The following is a 17,358-nucleotide window of genomic DNA, read 5'->3' as shown; positions in this document are numbered from 1 at the left end:
GCCTAGCTAAGGGCCTGCACTTGGCTGCGCTGAACCATTTTCACCGCCCAGGGATGTCCACTCAGTGGACTTAGCGTCTGTCCCCAGCTCAGCCACTCCTCCTCAGAGGGCTCCTGGCTTTGGCCCCATCCCCTAGGGGCGTCCTGTCCAGGGGGAAGGGGAATGACAGACAGACGTACACCCGGCAGAGTGGAGGCAGACAAGGTTTATTCCGGTCCTCGGGCAGGCAGGGTCCGGCCAGCCTCTGTGCCGCGGACCGGTTCCCGACCCGGCTCCCCGCCCCAGCCGCCGCCCGTCGGCAGCTGCCCGCGAGGCCTAGCGTCCCCGAGGCAGCCGGCAGGGCCTGGGGACGCCGGGCGGACGCGACGGAGGGCGCGGCGGGCGCCCGGGGGGCAGCGGGGGCGGCGGCGGCCGCAGGGCCACAGGCGGCGGAGGCGCGCGCGGAAGTGGCGCGAGGCGAGCGCGTAGACCAGTGGGTTGAGGCAGGAGTTGGCGTAGGCGAGGCAGTGCGAAGCCAGGCGGCAGGCGTAGGTGGCCGGGCTGAAGGCGAAGCGGCCGTACCAGAAGCAGAGGATGAGCGCGTGGTGCGGGCCCCAGCAGAGGGCGTAGAGCGCTGCCACCGCCAGCATGGCGCGCCCCGCGCGGCCCGTGGTTCTGCGCCGGGCCTCGGCCGCCGCCGCGCCGGCGGGACCGACGGCCGCCCACAGGAAGCGCAGCGTGCGTCCGTAGGCCAGGCTCACCACGGCCACGGGCAGCAGGTAGCCGGCGGCGAAGGTGGCCACGTCGAGGGCGCGGCGGCGCGCGTCCTCCCAGGCGGGCACGCAGAGCTCGAGCGCGCCGTAGCGCACGGTGCCGTAGTAGCTGAGGTAGGGCGCCGAGAAGAGCGCCGCCAGCAGCCAGACCAGACCCACGGCGGCGCGGGCGTTGCGCGGCGTGCGCAGGGCCCGCGAGCGCAGCGGGTGCCGTACGGCCAGGTACCTGCGGGCGGGCGCGGTGTCAGCGAGGCGGGCGGGTGGCCGCCTAGACGCCCGTGTCTGAACCTCGGGGGTGGGCGGGCATCGCGCGCCCGGCCTCGCATGGAGGTTGTGGGGATGAACGGAGTCAGCGCGCAAAGCGCTTAGAGCAGCGCCTGGCACCTAGCGGGGCTGGGTCAGAGGCTCAGAGAGAAGTGACCGGCCCGAGGTTGTCAGCTAGAGAGTGAGCCTGGGTTTGACCCCAAGTTTCAAGCCATGAAAGCCAGTCTGACCACAACCTGAGCCAGGTGTGGGCGGTAATAAAATATCTGATGAATTCATTGGTGTGTTCCTTTTGCCATTCATTTCACTCTTACAGAACATCATGTGCCAGGCCCTGAGCTAACACTTGGGACACAGAGATGTTCTCCGGAAGCTCCCAATGGAGTTGGGGGGAGGGCAGGATGATCCCCTCAAGCATGCCCTGCAGGTGCCCAGGGAGTGGTTGGTGGGGGCCAGGGAGCTGTTCCTTTTCCCCCTCCTATGTCCCTTTTTGGTCCCCCATTCTCTCCTTTCTAAGGCCAATGAGAATCTGTTCAGGTCTTCCCTCCCCAGCCCAGACCCGGCCAGGTCCCCGACACAGCTCACCTGTCCACCGAGACAGCCGCCAGCGTGAAGCTGCTGGCGTACATGGTGAGGTAGATGAGCAGGTGCACAGCCTTACAAACGAGGGCCCCAAAAAGCCAGGCATCGAGCGTGTAGATGGCGGCCTGGAAAGGCACGCAGCACAGGATGAAGCAGAGATCGGCCACTGCCAGGTTGAGGATGAACAGATCCGTAGTGCTGCCCGGCTCCTGCCAGGTGCCCAGGCCGGGCTGCAGCAGCACTGCCAGCACCAGCCCATTGCCCACTGTGCCCAGCAGGAAGATGAGGGCAAAGACCACGGGCACTGCCACAGCCCCCATACTCCCTGGGCTGTCCAGCGAAACGTTCTGGGCATCAGCCATCTCCTCATCAGACAGGCACCTGAGGAAGAGAAGCTGGAGTCCTCAGGCAGGAGCCCCCAGCTCCGGTTACTCAACTCAGGGGTCTAGTCCCCCACCCTGGGCTTGGTCACGTCCCATGGGCTGGAAGTTGGTGGGGGATGGGGGTGGGGGTGGGGACAGAGACAAAAGTTATCACTGGGACCCACTGTGCAAGCTCCTGACAGAGTCTCGTTGGTGTCTAAGGTGGGTTTCTCAATTTCCTGGGGAATACCCCTAGCCCAGGGCATGAAGGGCTGATTAGGTAGTTGATAGGCACCTTCAACCGATGATGCAGGTAAAGACACAGGCAAAGTGGGGTGGGGGGAGGGGCAGCTCCAACCCCAGGAGCTGATTTTTCAATGGGGATCTGAAATACAGGGAAGGCTTTTTTTTTTTTTAGCCACACAACGCGGTAGGTGGGAGCGGTATGTGGGATTTTAGTTCCCCGACTAGGGATCGAACCCACGCCCCCCTGCATTGGAAGGGTGGAGTCTTAACCACTGGACCACCAGGGAAGTCCTAAGGAAGGCTTTGGGACATAGGTCAAATTCAGCCAAACATGGGTGACGTCCCTGAGTCATTTGATAGTCCAGTTTAGTGAGAGCATGACAGTGGCACAGCTGGGAGAACCATGTAAGTCACTGCCCCCTTTTTACACATGAGGAAATTGAGGCTCAGAGAGGGGACACGGGAGGCCAATACCACACTTTGAGTGGCAGGTCTGAGACTGTTGCCACCCTGGTACCCTGACTCCAAGGCTGGAGCACTCATCTGAGAGCCTGTAACAGGTAGCGCTTCTGACAATCTGTGCACGCGCGTGTGTGTGCGCACACGACCATCTACGCAAGCTGTGCTCACTGTTTACCCCTGCCCCACCCATGGCCCATATCGACTGCTACCTGGGGGTCTCCCTACACGCTTGGACCTCTGGGGTGGCTGGACGTATTAAGGGCAAGGGAGCCAGGCAGGGAGGAGGAAGGAAAGGTGATTATCTGTGTCTCCCACCCCAGCATGCAGCAGGTCCCCGCAAAGCCCAGGATGGCCAACACCTTCCTCAACCCTGGGCACTGGGTTCCTGCTTGATCCTGGGCGAACCGGCCAGGCTGAAGCTGCCTCCTGGCTCAGTGGCCACCCCTTGGTGCCTACCTGCAGGTACAGGTCTGCCTCCCAAGGCTCCCTCCTCTCCTTGGCCTTCCTCTGCTGAGCTGGACTTGGGCACTCCTTCCGAAGAAGTAGCCACTTCCTCCTCATTCCCTGATTTCCCCCGGATGGCATGCTCTTCTGTCCGGCTCTCCTCTGCCTCTCTGCGTTGCTTCTGCCTCTTTCTGCAGCGAGTAACCCATTGATCTCGCTCTCTGAGATTCTCGCTTTGTAGTTAACCCCTCTGTGCCCAGGGCCCAGTCCATTCCTGGCCCTCTCACCTCCTGTGGTCCTGCTTCCCCATCGTCTCTGCTCCCTGCTCCAAGAAGGGCTCCAACCGAAGCTCAGAAAGGACCCCTAGTCTTTTGTGGGTTTTTTGGCCACGCTGTGTGGCATGTGGGATCTTAGTTCCCCGACCACCCCCTGCACTGGAAGCGCGGGGTCTTAATCACTGGACCATCAGGGAAGTCCCGGGACTCCTAGTCTTGAGTGGGGTGTCCTATGCTAGGAATCCAGGAGCCCCTTTGCTGCAGACTTCAGATAGAACTACTCTTCCTGGCCCCGGAGAATCCTGAGACCCATCAGTTTCCCTAAGATTGTTCTAGGGGTTCAGTCTGCCCGAAGCCTGCAGGGTTTATGTGCCTGTCCAAAGAGTCTGGCTTTAGCCTGAGGGGAATGGGGAACTAGAGGAGGTTCTAGAGCAGGGACAGAACCTGCCCATTTATTGTGTAATTAGTTTATTACGGCCTGGGGTTGAAAGGATGAATAGAAGGGGAGCGATTTAATGAGTGAGCCACTAGGAGCCTCTTGTCCAGGCAACAGCCGAAGAGGTTACTAGGTCTCAGTGAATGGCTGTATCATTCAGTCATGGGGTTCTGGTCTGGACCTCTTGGAGGAGTGGGCCACATGGCCACATGCTTCCAGAGGGTTAGAGGCCAGCACCCGGGGTGTGAGGTACATTGGATTCAGCAACAAGGTGGTTGTTGAAAACTAGACAAGTGTAGTGGGGCCAGGATGCTGTCTGTAATGAATTAAGGGAGAGGAGAGCTGGTAGGCACTGTGTGGTGTCTTTCTAGAAGCTGGGAGGGTGGGGCGAATGTCAAGAAGTCTGTGAAAGGGGAGAGAAAACAGTCTGAGGGGACGCTGATGAAGACAGGACTTGTAACCAAGGCCTGAGGAGCCGGGAAGAGACTCTTCAGAACTGGCTTCCCACGGGCCCTGGGATTTTCACCAGTGCTCAGGCACCTCTGAAGCCTCATGTCACCCATCCCAGATGCAGCGCATCCCCCAATTTCTGGAAGCAGAGACTCACTGAATTGAAGATATTAGGGATCATACCTAGATTCTCCAAACCTGAATTCAGAGCTATCAAAATTGCATTAAGGAATTAGAATCGTAGAATCGTGTGATCTCTGAAGAGCAGAATTGTAGGATCCAGACTTGGTGTGGTGGGATTTAAGAATTTAGGGGTCCACAACCACCCTGTGTGAAAGTAATGCACTGTTAGATTCCCAGAAGCCTGGACTCACAAATGTGGCAGGCCTGGATCCTGAAAGCCCCGAGGTCCCTGACACACCGTCCTCCCTCCGCTTGGGAGCCCCCAGCCCACCATGTCCCTCCTTGTTGGAGGCTAAGCTCTGGATGGGCAGGGGCAGTACTAGGGCAGAGCTCCCAGCAGCAGCAAGGCTGAGCTGCTGATATGATAGCAGAGGAGGAGGGAGGATGGTGGCAACCAGGGAGACCACCTGTGGGGAAGGCAGGAAGGGCGCCTCGCTATGGCCCGAGTCCCAGCGGGCCCCAGGCACCCCTCTTCCCTTGCTCCAACTGCTGCTCCTGGTGACTGTGGCCTTGAACCCTGCACCCAACGTAGATGACAGATGATGGGCCTTGGGAGTGGTCCCCAGAGACCCAGGCTCTGCAGGGTGTGTAAGTGCAGCTTGTCCGCGACGGGCCCTCGGCCCTATAGCCTGTCTTGGCCTCTGGCGATGACCAGTACGTGCCCAAGCCCAAGCATGTGTGCCCAGAGCTGCCACTGCACCTGCTGGCACCTCCTATGACCCCTCTGGATGGTGGCGGAGGGGCTGTGCCGCGGTGGACCTGGGCCAGCACAGCTCCACATGCTGAGCCGAAAGCCGGCTGATGACGCGGTGCTCTACCACGACAAGCTGGCCCACGGTGTCGAGGCACTGCCACCGCCCCACAATGTCAGCGGCGGCGCCTGGGAACTACAGGCCGCAACGGCGCTCGCTGTGCGCCACTGGCTGATGGACCTCACCTAGGTCCACCTTATCTCAGCCTCACCTACTGCGACTTGTCCCCCCGTGGCTGCTCATGGCCACCCACTAGGACCTGCCAGCTTGAGCAGACCATGCACGTCAAGCTGCTGGCTTGGCCAGGGGCTGGCATCAGGCTGTGTGTACTTGCTGCTGTAGGAGTGCACCTGGTGCCAGATGCCCTACGCGTGTCTGTGCCCCTGATGGGGCTGCATCCCCTAGCACCCCGAGCTCCTGGACCCCAGCCTCAAGCTCCTCGGGAGCACAGGCTAGGATTCTCAGAATCCCAGCATTAAGATCCTGATGGATTGGGCCAGAGCTCACCCAGACTGTCCATCCCTAGACACCCAGGCTGAAGGGGGGGCTGGGGATGGGGGGCGCCAGAAACATGGTCCCATCGTTAATGAAGAAGGGCCTTTTCATCCTCCCTGCCCTATCGCCAGCAAACTACGAGCTTCCCAAGCCCACAACATGCTGAGGCTGGAGGCGTGGTGACTCAGAACCCATCCTTTACCCCCACCAGGTGCCCGTAAGGCTGAGGTGGGGAGGGCAATGGAGAGAGAAGCACCACGGGTTGCGACTGCGGGAAGGGGACAGTCATCTTCAGCAGGGAAGCGGTGAGCCATGGTCGGGGACAAGGCAGGGTGGGGCCTTGCCTGCAGGTCTGTAGCAACAGCTGAGTCCGAGGCCAGAAGTCTGGAGGGGGCGGGGCGATAGCAGAGCCTGAGCTCGCTACGCCCCCTGGCGGCTGATCCTCAGACCAGCAGGCCTCGGGAATACGGAAATGGAAAGGCCCCGATACCAATATAACAGCCACTCTTGGTACAGCGGGGGAAACTGAGGCACACACGGGGGAGAAGCCTGCCTAAGGCCACAGAGGCAGGAACAAAGTGGGCTAGAACACAGAGTTCCAGACCATCGGGGGCCTCTCCAATAGCGACAGACAATCTTTCCTCTGGGGCTGAATCTTCTGCTTCTCCCAAACATGGGTTTGGGTGCCCAGCCCCTTCTTATCTGGGCAGCTGTAGGCCATCCTTTGGATGTGCAGCAGAGGACGAGGCGTCCACCAAGGCTGCAGAGTAGGCGGGTGGGTGGCGCGGGAAGGGGCCTGCAGGGCTGGGGCTCAGCTGCCCTCTACAGCGGGAAAGAATCCAACGGAGCCAAACAGTGGCTCCAGCCTCTATTACCCGAGCTGCCTGGGTCCCATCTTACTCTGGGGGAGGCGGTCAGCTCTGAGATCTATTACAGTCCTCAGGGGCTGGCCCTCAGAGCCCCAGCTCCTGCCGATTCTTCGACCAGCGCAGGACTGGGGCTGCTCCGAGAGAATAAAGCAGACCAACGCGTCACAGCCAGTTTCCACACTGTTCCTTCACACTCACAGCCACAAGCACAGGCCTCACCCCAGCCCGGCCCCGGGACTGACAAGTTCAGAGCCTCTGGCCTGGGCTGGTCAAAGGCCCCCCTCTCTATCGCTGTGGAAGGAGGGGGACCTTGGCTCTGCTTGTCACTACCCAGGACTCAAGGCAGTGCCCCGTGCAGCCGCCCCACCTCCACGAAGGCCTCCACGCAGCGGTCAATGTCCTCCTCGCTGTGCACCGCTGAGATCTGGACCCGGATCCGGGCCTTGCCCTTGGGGACCACGGGGTAGCTAAACCCGATGACAAAGATGCCTGGAGGGTAGAGAGAGTCAACCTGGGGCTCAGCAGAGCCAGACAGGCTTTGGGGGCATGATATACAGCTCCTCCTTTTCTGAGGACCACAGAGGAGAAGGGAGCTGCCCAAGATCTCAGACATGGGACTGCCTCATGGCCTAGGGTTTTCAAGCTTGGACAGACAGCTGGTCTAAAAGGGGTAGTAGGACAGGGGGAAGGGGGGGTATTCACAGTCTAGGGGTTCTCTCCTTTTCTTTTAGGACCCACAGCCACTCCTCATGCCCCGGCCCCCTTTACCTCTCTTCAGCATGTCATCCGCCATGCAAGAGGCCAGCCGAGCATCACCCAGCATCACAGGGCAGATGGGGTGATTGGCTCCCGAGATGGTGAAGCCAGCAGCCGCCATCTTACTGCGGAATCTGTGGGCACAAATTGGGTGTCACAGGGAGCTGGAGGGCTGTGGAGCAATCACACCCTCTCCTGATGGGCATGTGACCCAAGGTCTGTGGCCAAGTCTGCAGGAGGGACCAACAAAGACAGAGATGCAGACCCAGAGAGGCAGCTGGGGAGCATTTGCAGAGAAATGTGCCAGGAAATGGAAGGAAGAGGCAGAGAGAAGAGGGAGGTGGGCAAGCAGGCAGCCCTTGGCTAAGAGAGCCGAGTCCCAGTGCAACCCACTGGGGAAGTGGGGTGGGCAGAGGCAGAACCCGTAGGCAGGGAGCTAGGGCCTGCGCAGGCACGCAAGGCAGGCCCTCACCAGCTTCCTCGCCCCCGCTGGCCCCACCCTGCCCGAGACCGCACCGCTGGGTCTTGGTCGCCATAGACTGGATGACAGCGTTGCTCTCCATGAGCAGGTCCAGGGCCTTGGAGGCACAGCCGACGACAGCAGGTGGCAGACTGTTGGAGAAGAGGTAGGGCCGGGCACGCTGCCGTAGCAGGGACACCAGGGACCCAGGCCCTGTAGTGTAGCCCCCTGAGAACAAGGACAGAGGTGGGGATGGAGGGGGGCAGTCAGAGGCCAGGAGCCAGAGCTTACCCCATGCCCCTCCCGAGAGGACAGTCCCTGCTGTCTTCTTCCCTGCAGCCCCAGGTCTCCCCTCCCCACCTTCCCTCTTCCAGGGCCCTGCACGTAGATGAGGGGAGCCCAGGGGCACAAGCCTGTAGGCACCTGATGCTCCGCCCAGCGCCTTCCCCAGTGTGGAGTTGATGATGGTGACCTGGTCCATCACGCCCAGCAGCTCATCTGTGCCCCTGCAAGGAAAGTTGCCACTGCCACCACTGGCCACCTGAGGGCCCAGGATCACGGATTGGGCTTGGGGGCTGGCCTCCCGGCTTCCCACCCGCCCTGGAGTCCAACCCAAGGCCTCAGGTGCCGTGTGCTCTCACCGTCCCGTGGCCCCCAGGAAGCCAGTGGCGTGGCATTCGTCCACAAAGACCAAGGCACCATATTGAGAGGCAAGGCAACAGATCTCCTGCAGGGGTGCGATGTCGCCATCCATGGAAAAGGCCCCATCGGTGGCCACCAGGCGCAGCCGATGCTTCTGCAGGGAAGATACAGAAGGTGGCCGGTATCATCAGTTGGGCCAAACCACTCACTCTCTGCGCTGCTCGGGGCTCTATAGGCTCAGCTCGCCCAGTGCCCAGCACAGAGGTGAGCACATAAGCACCACCATGTTGAAGCTGGTACATCCTCTCCTTCACTGGGGCCTCTCTGAGCTTTACCCACCTCTTCCGGGGCAGTCTGGAGCCACACTCAGCACTGGGCAGGAAGAATGTCCGCAGCCTCCTCTCCCAGAGGGCAGGATGGGGTGTGGCCAGTTCTGCCCATAAGCTCATCCCACCCTTATGCCTAGCAGGGCACTGCCATGCATAAGGTGCTTACTAAAACTCAAGGCAGTATTATGCAACGGAATAAAGCTTTGGGTCTGAGAATTTGGGTTCAAATCTTGGTTGTTTCGAACTTTCAGGCTGTTTGCCTGTGAGTGAGGAGTTGGCCTCTGTAAGCCTCGCTTCCTTCACCGGGGGGTGGGGGTGGGGGTGGGGGGAGTGCTGGGTGCAGCAGCAAGACTGCGGATAAGCCCAGTCCTGGCCCCTAGAACCGCTAGGCCTTGTCCCACCTGGGCCTCCTGCAGCTTGGCCTCCAGATCGGCCATATCCAGGTGGCGGTAGCGGTACTTGTGGGCCTTGCACAGACGGATACCATCGATGATGGAGGCATGGTTCAGCTCATCCGACAGGACTGCGTCCTCCGGGGTCAGCAGAGCCTGGCAGAAGGCAGTTAGGAGTAGAGCCATCACCCAACCACCTTGGGGCTCTCCCTCCCTTATGACTCCCCTTTAATCAATATTTCACTGCCAACCAGGGCATTCTCCTGGGCAGGGAGGCCAGGAGCCCTCTGCTTCTATCTTGGTCCCCAGAGCCCCAGGACTGGGCTGAATCAGGGCCTTTGCTCTAGCCAAAGGAGATGAGAACATGTTTGGTGGATGTGTGGCCCCTAACACCCTCAGCCTTCCAGCTGAAGTAGGTTATCCTCCAAATGCCCTGGAAGCTGGCCTCCTTGTAAGCCCCAGGATTCCTCCTGGAGACCTACTGGCCCACCCTTGACCTCCATAAGAAATAGACACTGACTGGAGCCTCTAGGCGTGGTACTGGGCATCCAGCCAAGTTCTCTGGACTGCACACTCCCAAGCCTTCCACAGCCTCGCAGGTCTCACCAACTCCCACCCGTGGCCTCACACACCTCAAAGAGGCCGGCGTTGGCATCAAAGCAGCTGGGATAGAGGATGGCGTCCTCCCGCTGGTGGAAGCGGGCTATCTTTGCTTCTAGATCCTTGTGGATGCTCTGAGGTAAGTGAGTGAAACAGGTGTTAACGCCTTCTGGGCCACTTGGGACAAGTCCTGGGGACAGAGGCTCACAGGGCCACAAACAGATCCTCCTCCTCCTTTTTGCACCACAAGGTGCACCCAGAGGCAACAGGAGTCTGGCACATGGTTCCCACTGAGGAATTAGGGGCCCACTAGGCGCCCTTCTTCCTGGTTGGGTCTTCATTTTATAATGGGGGGTTGATGGTAGAATTATGGGTGCTAATGGCAAAGGAAGATGTGTCTCCCCGATATCAAACTGAGTGCCTTTGTTGCTTAATGGCAAAAAAGAGGATTACATAAGTAACTCTAGGTTCACTTGGGCCTCCATTTCTTAGATTTGAAAGCTGTCCCGTCTAAAGTGCCCTGGACGGGAGTCAAGAGTTCCATTCATTTCACCTTCACCTTTCTGAAAGGACAAGTAATAATAATCACAAGAACTCAGCAGCACTGACTCTTGAGCTAGGCCATCTGGGTTCAAATCCCACCACAACAGGCTGTGTAGCCCTGGGCAAGTCACTTAATTTCTCTGGGACTCAGTGTCCTCACCTCTATAACAGGAGCAAAACCAGCACTTATCACGTAGGATTATTATACGCATTAATGAGTTAATATTTGTAATGTTCTTAAAATAGCACCTGACTCATAGCAAGCACTGTAAGTTTCATGTTTATAAAAGTTCATTTTGTAACATTTACAAAATAAAATGAATAACCAACATTTACTGAGCACTACTACGTGCCAGGCACTGTTCTAAGCATTTTTACACGTATTAACTCTTTAATTTGGGATAATTTTGTTAAGTAAAATTATCCCCACTTTACCAATGAAGGCATTGCGGCACAGAGAAGTTAAGACACTTGCCCACAGTACCAGAACCAGTAAATGGTGCTGGGAACTGAGATCAGGCAGAATAGCTCCGGAAACCTTAATCTAATCCCTGCCTTCTCTTCTTCCTTTCCCAAGGAGGAACAGGTGTAAGGAGCTCTGTTTTGCAGGTGGGGAAATGGATGTTCAGAGAGGGAAAGTTTCTTGCCCAAGGCTTCACAGCAAAACAGAAGCCTGAACCCAGCCTTTCTAGTGGACAGCTCTAGTGGGATGCTAACGGCAGAAGCAGACATCTGGAGTCAGCGCCCAACGCTGGGGACCACCCCCCTTCCTCCCCCGCCCATCCCCGGCCTGGGCAACACCTACTGTGTACCTGGGTGCCACAGATGAAGCGGACAGAGCTAAGGCCAGCTCCAAACTCCTCCAGGGCCTGCAGACCTGCCTGGATGACCTCGGGGTGGCTGCTCAGGCCCAAGTAGTTGTTGGCACAGAAGTTAAGGATTCCTGAGGTGGAGGACGGGGGAACGGACACAGCAGCTCAGGGCCAAGAAGGGCCTGGAAAGGTGTCAGTACTAGGCCCTGGGGACTCAGAGAGGACATGAACCTGGATTCACCCTTGAGGAGGCAACAACTACACAGTATAGTCTGTTCTGGGGCAGAGGCCAGGATGGGGAGCTGGGAGCCCCTCGGAAGCACCAAATCCAACAGCTGCAGGAGAGGGAGGGTTAGAAAATGACTCTCAGGGCTACACCTTGAAAGATGAGAAGTTTAAACTCTGGCTTTGGATCACATTCACCCAGAGGAACCAGCCCTTCCTCACTGGCTTCTTCTGTCCCTGAAGACCACCACCAACCCCTCATCTGGGCCTTGGTTTCCTCATGGGTAAAAGAAGAGGGCTGCGTCAGATGCCTGCCTTGGTCCCCAAACTCTACACAGTTGACTTTGCTGCCTGGTACAGAACTGCATGCCCAGCAGGGTTGCCTCTGAGACCTTGACCCTTGAATTATAAAGCGCAAAGTGAACACAGGTGACCCGGGGAGGAAACTAAGGCTTCAAGAGGGCAAGGTTTACTCAGCTTGGGAGAGGCAAAAACACGATGAGAACCTAGGTCTGCTAATTTTCCATTTTTTGCCCTGCTCCAAGCTTCCCTGGGGAAAGGTAGTGAATTCCTAGGGCCCCTGTTTTTCAAATGAGCACAACAGCCCCAAGGATTCCATGCCTATTTCCTTGGCAGAAGGCAGTTTGGGGGGGACTGTTTGTAACCAGCACCCACCTGGGGTCTGGCACAGACAAGACGGGCAGTGACCACTGATGAGACAGAAACCAGGGAGGCCTGGTGGGCCAATTCATGGTATGACTTCTGCAACAGCCCTTGAGCCCCTTGCTCCCTGTGATTTTGGCCAGGAGGTTGGTCTCTATGGCCATTTAGCTGACCTTCCAGCTCCAATATACCAGAAGATCTAGGCCAAAGCCCAGCTCTGCCTGCAGCTAGCTGGGGGCTTTTAGGCAAGCCACTTCACATCTCTGAGCCTCAGCTTCTTCGTCTGTAAACGGGATTAGTCATTCCCATGTTCTGACGTTTGCAGGAGTCCACGTGAAGCAATTAGTAGAAGCCTGAACAAAGCAGCAGCTCCAGAAATGCGGGATTTCTTGTTGCCACCTTCCTACCACCCTTCCTTGAGCGGTACGGTGGGAGCCAGCTGTCTCTGTTTCTCACGTTTTCATAGGGTTGGATCGATCCAGCCCTGCCCTCTAAGCCAGAAAGGTGCTCAAAGGGCAAATCACCTGCCTCCGTGGAAACTGGTCTAACCAGGTTAGAGTTAACTGTGGGAAGCGGCAAGTCGGTCTGATAGACGGGAAACGGTCCAGCGGCTACGTGTGCGCTCCCGCCCGCCCACTGCCTCCAGGACCTCGCATTTCAGCGAAAGCCTCGGAACGGCCCTCGAACACCCGGCCAGGTCTGAGGATTCCCAGGAGGGGGAGTTACCTCCGGAGGTGCCGTCCACGTGGATGCGCGGCCCCTGACGGGACGTGATGACCCGCTCACTCTTCCAGGTGCCAGCTCCGCGGATGCCTTCCAGTTCCTCCTCCAGGATGCCACGCAGCTGAGCCAGCGCTGACTGCGCGCGGTGGCCGCGGGGGGCCCCGGAGAGCGCAGCGCGGAAGACGCGGCCAGCCCACATCATGCCCACCTCGCCTGCCCACTCCCGGCCTTGCGCACTGCGGCCGCGGCCTGATCACGTGGCGGGGGCCGGGCTCCGGCAGCCAATAGGAGTGAGAGGGGTTCAGCTACGGGGCAGGGGGGGCGGAGCCCGGGATAGGCGGGCGGGGCCTGGCGGGATCTGCAGTGGACTAAAGTGAATTGATTTGTAAGTTGAGACTGGAGCTGTCCGTGTGGGGGGAGGGGAGGCGACGGGGGTTGGAAGGCAAGTCAGGGCCGGGCCCACCAGACCTCCACCCCATTCCCATGCCCTGCCTCCACACCCACCTCTCGGAAGGTTAGGGGATGCCCTCTGGACGCCGGAAGCAGACACCTAGAAGCAGGCTGAGGCATATTCTGTGCGCTCCGGCCCTAGCGTTTCCCGGGTTTTGTTGAGCTCTTGGAACCCTCCCCGGTTCTCAGGTGCAAACGCCCCCCGATTTCCCCCACTGATCGCCAGTCCAATTGCTCCGCATTTTCCTCCAGTCTTAGAAGTACGGAAAAACACATCGCTCAGGTTTTTCTTTTTCAATTTTATTTTAAAGTTTGAAAATTACAAAGACAGCAAATTCTTCCAGGCACAAATAACACTTGTTTACAAACAAAAAGGAGGCGGGTGGGGGGGGGACGCGCAATTGCACGTTTTTCTGTTTTATTAAAAACAAGGGAAAGACGACTGTACAGGTTTTTTCTCCCAGCTCCCGGGTGTGAAACGTAAGTACTAGCCCTAGATATGTATATATACATATACACAGACATCACACAGACCTAGCTCTCTACAACTACTTAGCGATTCAAACTCGACTGCAGTATGTCTTACTGTCCACTCCCCTCCCTCCCCTCCTCCCCCGTCTACAACTACTTATAAAAGACTCAGAAGTAAAGAGGTCGGGAGGTTTTTAAGTGGTGGGCGGCAGGGCTGGGGCCCCACCAGACTGCTAAGCAAAGCCACCTCTTGTACAGGAGGAACCAAAAATCAGGGGAAAAGCAAAAAGGTCCTCCTAGGATACAATCCAATTGTGTGGAAAAACCCAAGTTTCAACAGGGCACACTGAGGCACTTGGCTGAATGACTCTCCACCCTTCCCCCAAAGTTTCCACTCCTGTTTAACAGGAGACTTTCGGAAGCCAAAGACCACCCCCCACCCCCACCCCCCACTTCCAGTGGCTAGTTTCCAGCTGAGAGAAGCCACAGTTTCTCAGACCAGCTGTCACTTCAACCCCTTCCACGTCTCTAGGACAATAGGGAGGCCACTGGGGCAGACTTAACAGAAGTGACAAGGAAACTGGATTTGGACACCCCACTGCTCACCACCGGGAGGTGGAAGCCAGCCTAGAGAGAGTATTTTTTCCACCTCCCTCCTCTGCCGTCCAGCTGCTGCCACCCCTCTCCTCCGCGCCTAGGTTCTGAAACTCTCACAAGCAGTGCTCAACTTAAAGAAAACTCGATGGCCTCACAGGTATTCCTACAAACCTTACAATTCCTGGGCTCGCTGTCATCTAGCCTCAAGAAGCTGCCTTGCCCATTCTCCCCCTCCCCACGACTTTGACCTTCAGAGTGAACCAGCCATCTAACTAAACAAAACACACAAACCCACCCAAATCCCCAAACCCATAAGCATATTAGTAACAAATCAACAAAACAAAATATAAGTACATTCTCATCATTACAGAGATGAGATTTGTTGTTGCTGTCCTGGCATGATTGGTTAAGGAGAAATGAATTATTCCCTAATTTCTGAGGAATACAAACTGTTTCTTTATAAAGTCAGAAGGAAAGGGGGCAAAGGGCTGCAGATGAGGATCAAGAGAGAAGAAAGGAGAAAAGTATTTACAGAAAATAGGAGACAGGCAGGAGTGTCCACAAGGAGAGCCTCGTTGTCACTTCTTCTTGCCGGCCCTCTTGGCACTGGACTTGGCTTTGGGCTTCACGGGTTTGGCCTTCTTAGGCTTGGATGCCTTGACTGGCTTGGCTTTGACAGTCTTGGGTCTTTTGGTTTTCCTGGGCGTGGCAGCCGGCTTCTTCTTGGCCTTCTTGACTGGGGTGGCTTTGGGCTTCTTGCTTGGGGCTTTCGAGGCAGCCTTCTTGGGCTTGGCGGCCTTCTTTGGCGTGGCCACCTTCTTGACTTCCTTCTTCGTCTTCTTGAAGGCCACTGACCTCTTGGGCTCGTCGCTCTTGGCCAGCCGGAAAGACCCCGAGGCACCCACGCCTTTGGTCTGTTTGAGGACCCCAGTGGTGACCAAGCGCTTGATGGACAACTTGATCTGGGAGTCGGCGTTCTCACCCACCTTGTAGTGGCTCTTAATGTACTTCTGGATGGACTGGCGCGAAGAGCCAGCACGGTTCTTCTCCGCCTGGATGGCAGCCACGATCATGTCTGAATACTTGGGGTGGTCTGTGGACTTCTTGGAGGCCTTGGCCCTCTTGGGCTTGGCCGCAGGGGTGGATGTGGAGTTCTCGGTCATGGTGGCCTGCCTGGTCCTGCTGTTGAAGAAGGCACCTTCCAAAGGGCCAGCCCTCGTCGGAAGCCCAGGAAAGCCTGATTCGGGATCTGCTCTGGTGCCTCTGTCTCCCAAGCCAGTCCGAGGCCGTCTCTCGGGGACCTTGCTCGGGTCGCGGGGGGGGACTCGCTGGGCCGGGTCTGCGTGGCCCAGCCTCGCCGGTCTGTCGGTCGGTCTCGGCGCCCGGGTCTGCCTCCGCCTCCGCCTCCTCTGCCTCCCTTTTCCCAGCTCCGCGTCTGGCGCTCGGGCGGCGCATCCGGGTATTTAGCGGCGGCGGGCGGACCGCGGTGAGGACAGGGCTGCTGGCTGCCTGCTCCCGGCCCGGAATGGCGCCGCGCCGCCGCCATCTGTGTTTCTTCCGCTGAGCAAATCCGACCTTTCCCCCCGGCCCGGGCCTTCCCGCTCCCCGCCGCCGCCCGGGGACGCTGCCTGGCTCTCTGGGCTCCCCCACCGGGCGTCCCGCCGGCCCGGCCGCCGCCCCCCGCGCCCGCCACGCGCCCCAAACGGCGCCAAGGACCGCTGGCGCGCCGGCACATTTCCCCTTTGCCGGGGGCTGGCTCTGCGGGGCCGGGGAGCCCCGGTGCGGGAAACCCCCCGGAGCAAAGCTCCCCCCTGGGGCTACCGGGGACCCCGCTCCCGGCCCGCGGCGGGACCCCCCAGCCTGGCGGAGCGGCCCGAAAGCGGCCCCAACTAACACACGCGGCCCCGAGCCGGGCGACTCCCAGCCGGGCCGAGCCGGGACAGGGGGGAGGGGTCCCTCCCCCGGGGTCCGGTCACCTCTCGGGGGTCATCCCGCCACCGGGCCCCCCGCACCTCTACCCTCTCTCTGTCCATGGGGCCCCTAAGCAAACTTTCCCTGGAAGAGTTGGAAGGGCACTTTCAAACTTTGTCCCTTCCCCCTCCTCTGTCTTCGCTCCCCCAGCGCGCCCCCTGACCTCTACGTCGAGGTTCTCTCCTGAGACCGAACCCCGAATGCTGCCCGGGTCCCCTGAGGGAATGAGGAGGGGTCTCCGAGCCGCCTCTTCTCCTCAAAGACCCCCACATCCTCCATATGTCCTAACTGAGAATTCATTTATAGTCCTCCCTCAGCCTAGGAGTTTTGGGGTGTCAGAGACAGAGCTCGCTGCCCCTACCCCTAGGGCCCAGCCTGGGGATCCAGTCCCCCTCCCAAGGCTCCCTGAAGGCAGTGAGGGGGGCGGTCCACAATGAAGGAGCTGCCCCGCAGGCTCTAACCAAAGACTGTCTTGGGGGCCCCTGGGATGAGGAGAGGCCCTGAGAGCTTTGGGAGCTTGGGAAAATGGGGCTCTAGCGGGGAGGTCGAGGAGGGGGTCGCGCTGCTTGAGTCCTGACTAATCCTCGGAAAGTGTGAGTTGTTCAGGGAGCCGTGGCCCGGACCACCGCCATTTTGCTGGGAAGATGCGATGTCTTTGTTAAAATGTATACATCTTTTCCCGTGCTGCTTGGCAGGTATAGATGAGGAAAGCAAGGGGCGCCACCATCTGTAGGGAACCTTGGGGGCTCAGAGGGGCTTTAGCGGTCTAGAGGCCAGCAGATGGGACCCCAGAGTTCCTGGGACCCCTTGTCTGCAACAGACGTCCTACTCACGTGCAAGGTCCCGCAGGGTCCCGCTTGGCAGGGGCCCTGGGTTGAGATTCTAGGATGCTCGCTCTCTGAGCCTCCTCCCACAACAACCCGCTTTTATTCCCTAAGCAAAGAGGCGGCCACTCTTCACTTAAACAATACGCTGGTAGTGGGGGGTTATAGCTGGTCAAAATTATGAAGGCGGCTCTCCTGTACGGTCCCGGAGCTGTTTGCAGACACCAGCTATTGAGGAAGAGGGAGGGGAAGGGTTGGAAGGTTTAGATGGGGGGACTGGTCGTAACTGGGAGATGTTGGGGGAAGGGCTCCTACTGGACTTGGGAGT

At 58.7% G+C, this 17,358-nt stretch overlaps 3 protein-coding genes across 3 annotated transcripts; all 3 read right to left on the bottom strand.

Annotated features, from left to right (window-relative positions):
- Nucleotides 1-200: 200 nt before the first annotated feature.
- Nucleotides 201-1,964, bottom strand: GALR3 (galanin receptor 3). The gene is made up of 2 exons (XM_082666684.1): nucleotides 1,602-1,964; nucleotides 201-978 (listed from the first exon to the last, which is right to left on the bottom strand). Exons 1-2 carry the CDS (start codon nucleotides 1,958-1,960, stop codon nucleotides 207-209), a joined length of 1,131 nt encoding a protein of 376 aa, XP_082522810.1. The 5' UTR covers nucleotides 1,961-1,964; the 3' UTR covers nucleotides 201-206.
- Nucleotides 1,965-6,739: 4,775 nt separating this feature from the next.
- Nucleotides 6,740-12,961, bottom strand: GCAT (glycine C-acetyltransferase). Its single transcript, XM_082666417.1, has 9 exons — nucleotides 12,721-12,961; nucleotides 11,107-11,237; nucleotides 9,784-9,885; nucleotides 9,161-9,307; nucleotides 8,430-8,584; nucleotides 8,212-8,294; nucleotides 7,845-8,016; nucleotides 7,341-7,462; nucleotides 6,740-7,061 (listed from the first exon to the last, which is right to left on the bottom strand). The coding sequence occupies exons 1-9, from the start codon at nucleotides 12,917-12,919 to the stop codon at nucleotides 6,910-6,912; spliced, it is 1,263 nt and encodes a 420-aa protein (XP_082522543.1). The 5' UTR covers nucleotides 12,920-12,961; the 3' UTR covers nucleotides 6,740-6,909.
- Nucleotides 12,962-13,465: 504 nt separating this feature from the next.
- On the bottom strand, nucleotides 13,466-15,659 carry H1-0 (H1.0 linker histone). Its single transcript, XM_082666269.1, has one exon. It carries the CDS (start codon nucleotides 15,396-15,398, stop codon nucleotides 14,814-14,816), a length of 585 nt encoding a protein of 194 aa, XP_082522395.1. The 5' UTR covers nucleotides 15,399-15,659; the 3' UTR covers nucleotides 13,466-14,813.
- Nucleotides 15,660-17,358: the final 1,699 nt, after the last annotated feature.

This window comes from Grampus griseus, assembly GCF_964374135.1.
Source record: "Grampus griseus genome assembly, chromosome: 11".
NCBI classification, from domain to species: Eukaryota; Metazoa; Chordata; class Mammalia; order Artiodactyla; family Delphinidae; genus Grampus; species Grampus griseus.
Note: the sequence above shows the minus strand (reverse complement) of the source record. Positions and strands in the feature narration are given on the sequence as shown.

Bases quoted from the DNA above. Each gene is read 5' to 3' on its own strand.
- GALR3 (XM_082666684.1), bottom strand. From the start codon at position 1,960: ATGGCTGATGCCCAGAACGTTTCGCTGGACAGCCCAGGGAGTATGGGG. The intron at 979-1,601 runs GTGAGCTGTGTC...GCCCGCCCGCAG, and splicing joins GCGGCTGTCTCGGTGGACAG to GTACCTGGCCGTACGGCACC.
- GCAT (XM_082666417.1), bottom strand. From the start codon at position 12,919: ATGATGTGGGCTGGCCGCGTCTTCCGCGCTGCGCTCTCCGGGGCCCCC. The intron at 9,886-11,106 runs GTACACAGTAGG...CACTTACCTCAG, and splicing joins GCTTCATCTGTGGCACCCAG to AGCATCCACAAGGATCTAGA. The intron at 8,585-9,160 runs GTGGGACAAGGC...TCTTCCCTGCAG, and splicing joins CCAAGCTGCAGGAGGCCCAG to AAGCATCGGCTGCGCCTGGT.
- H1-0 (XM_082666269.1), bottom strand. From the start codon at position 15,398: ATGACCGAGAACTCCACATCCACCCCTGCGGCCAAGCCCAAGAGGGCC.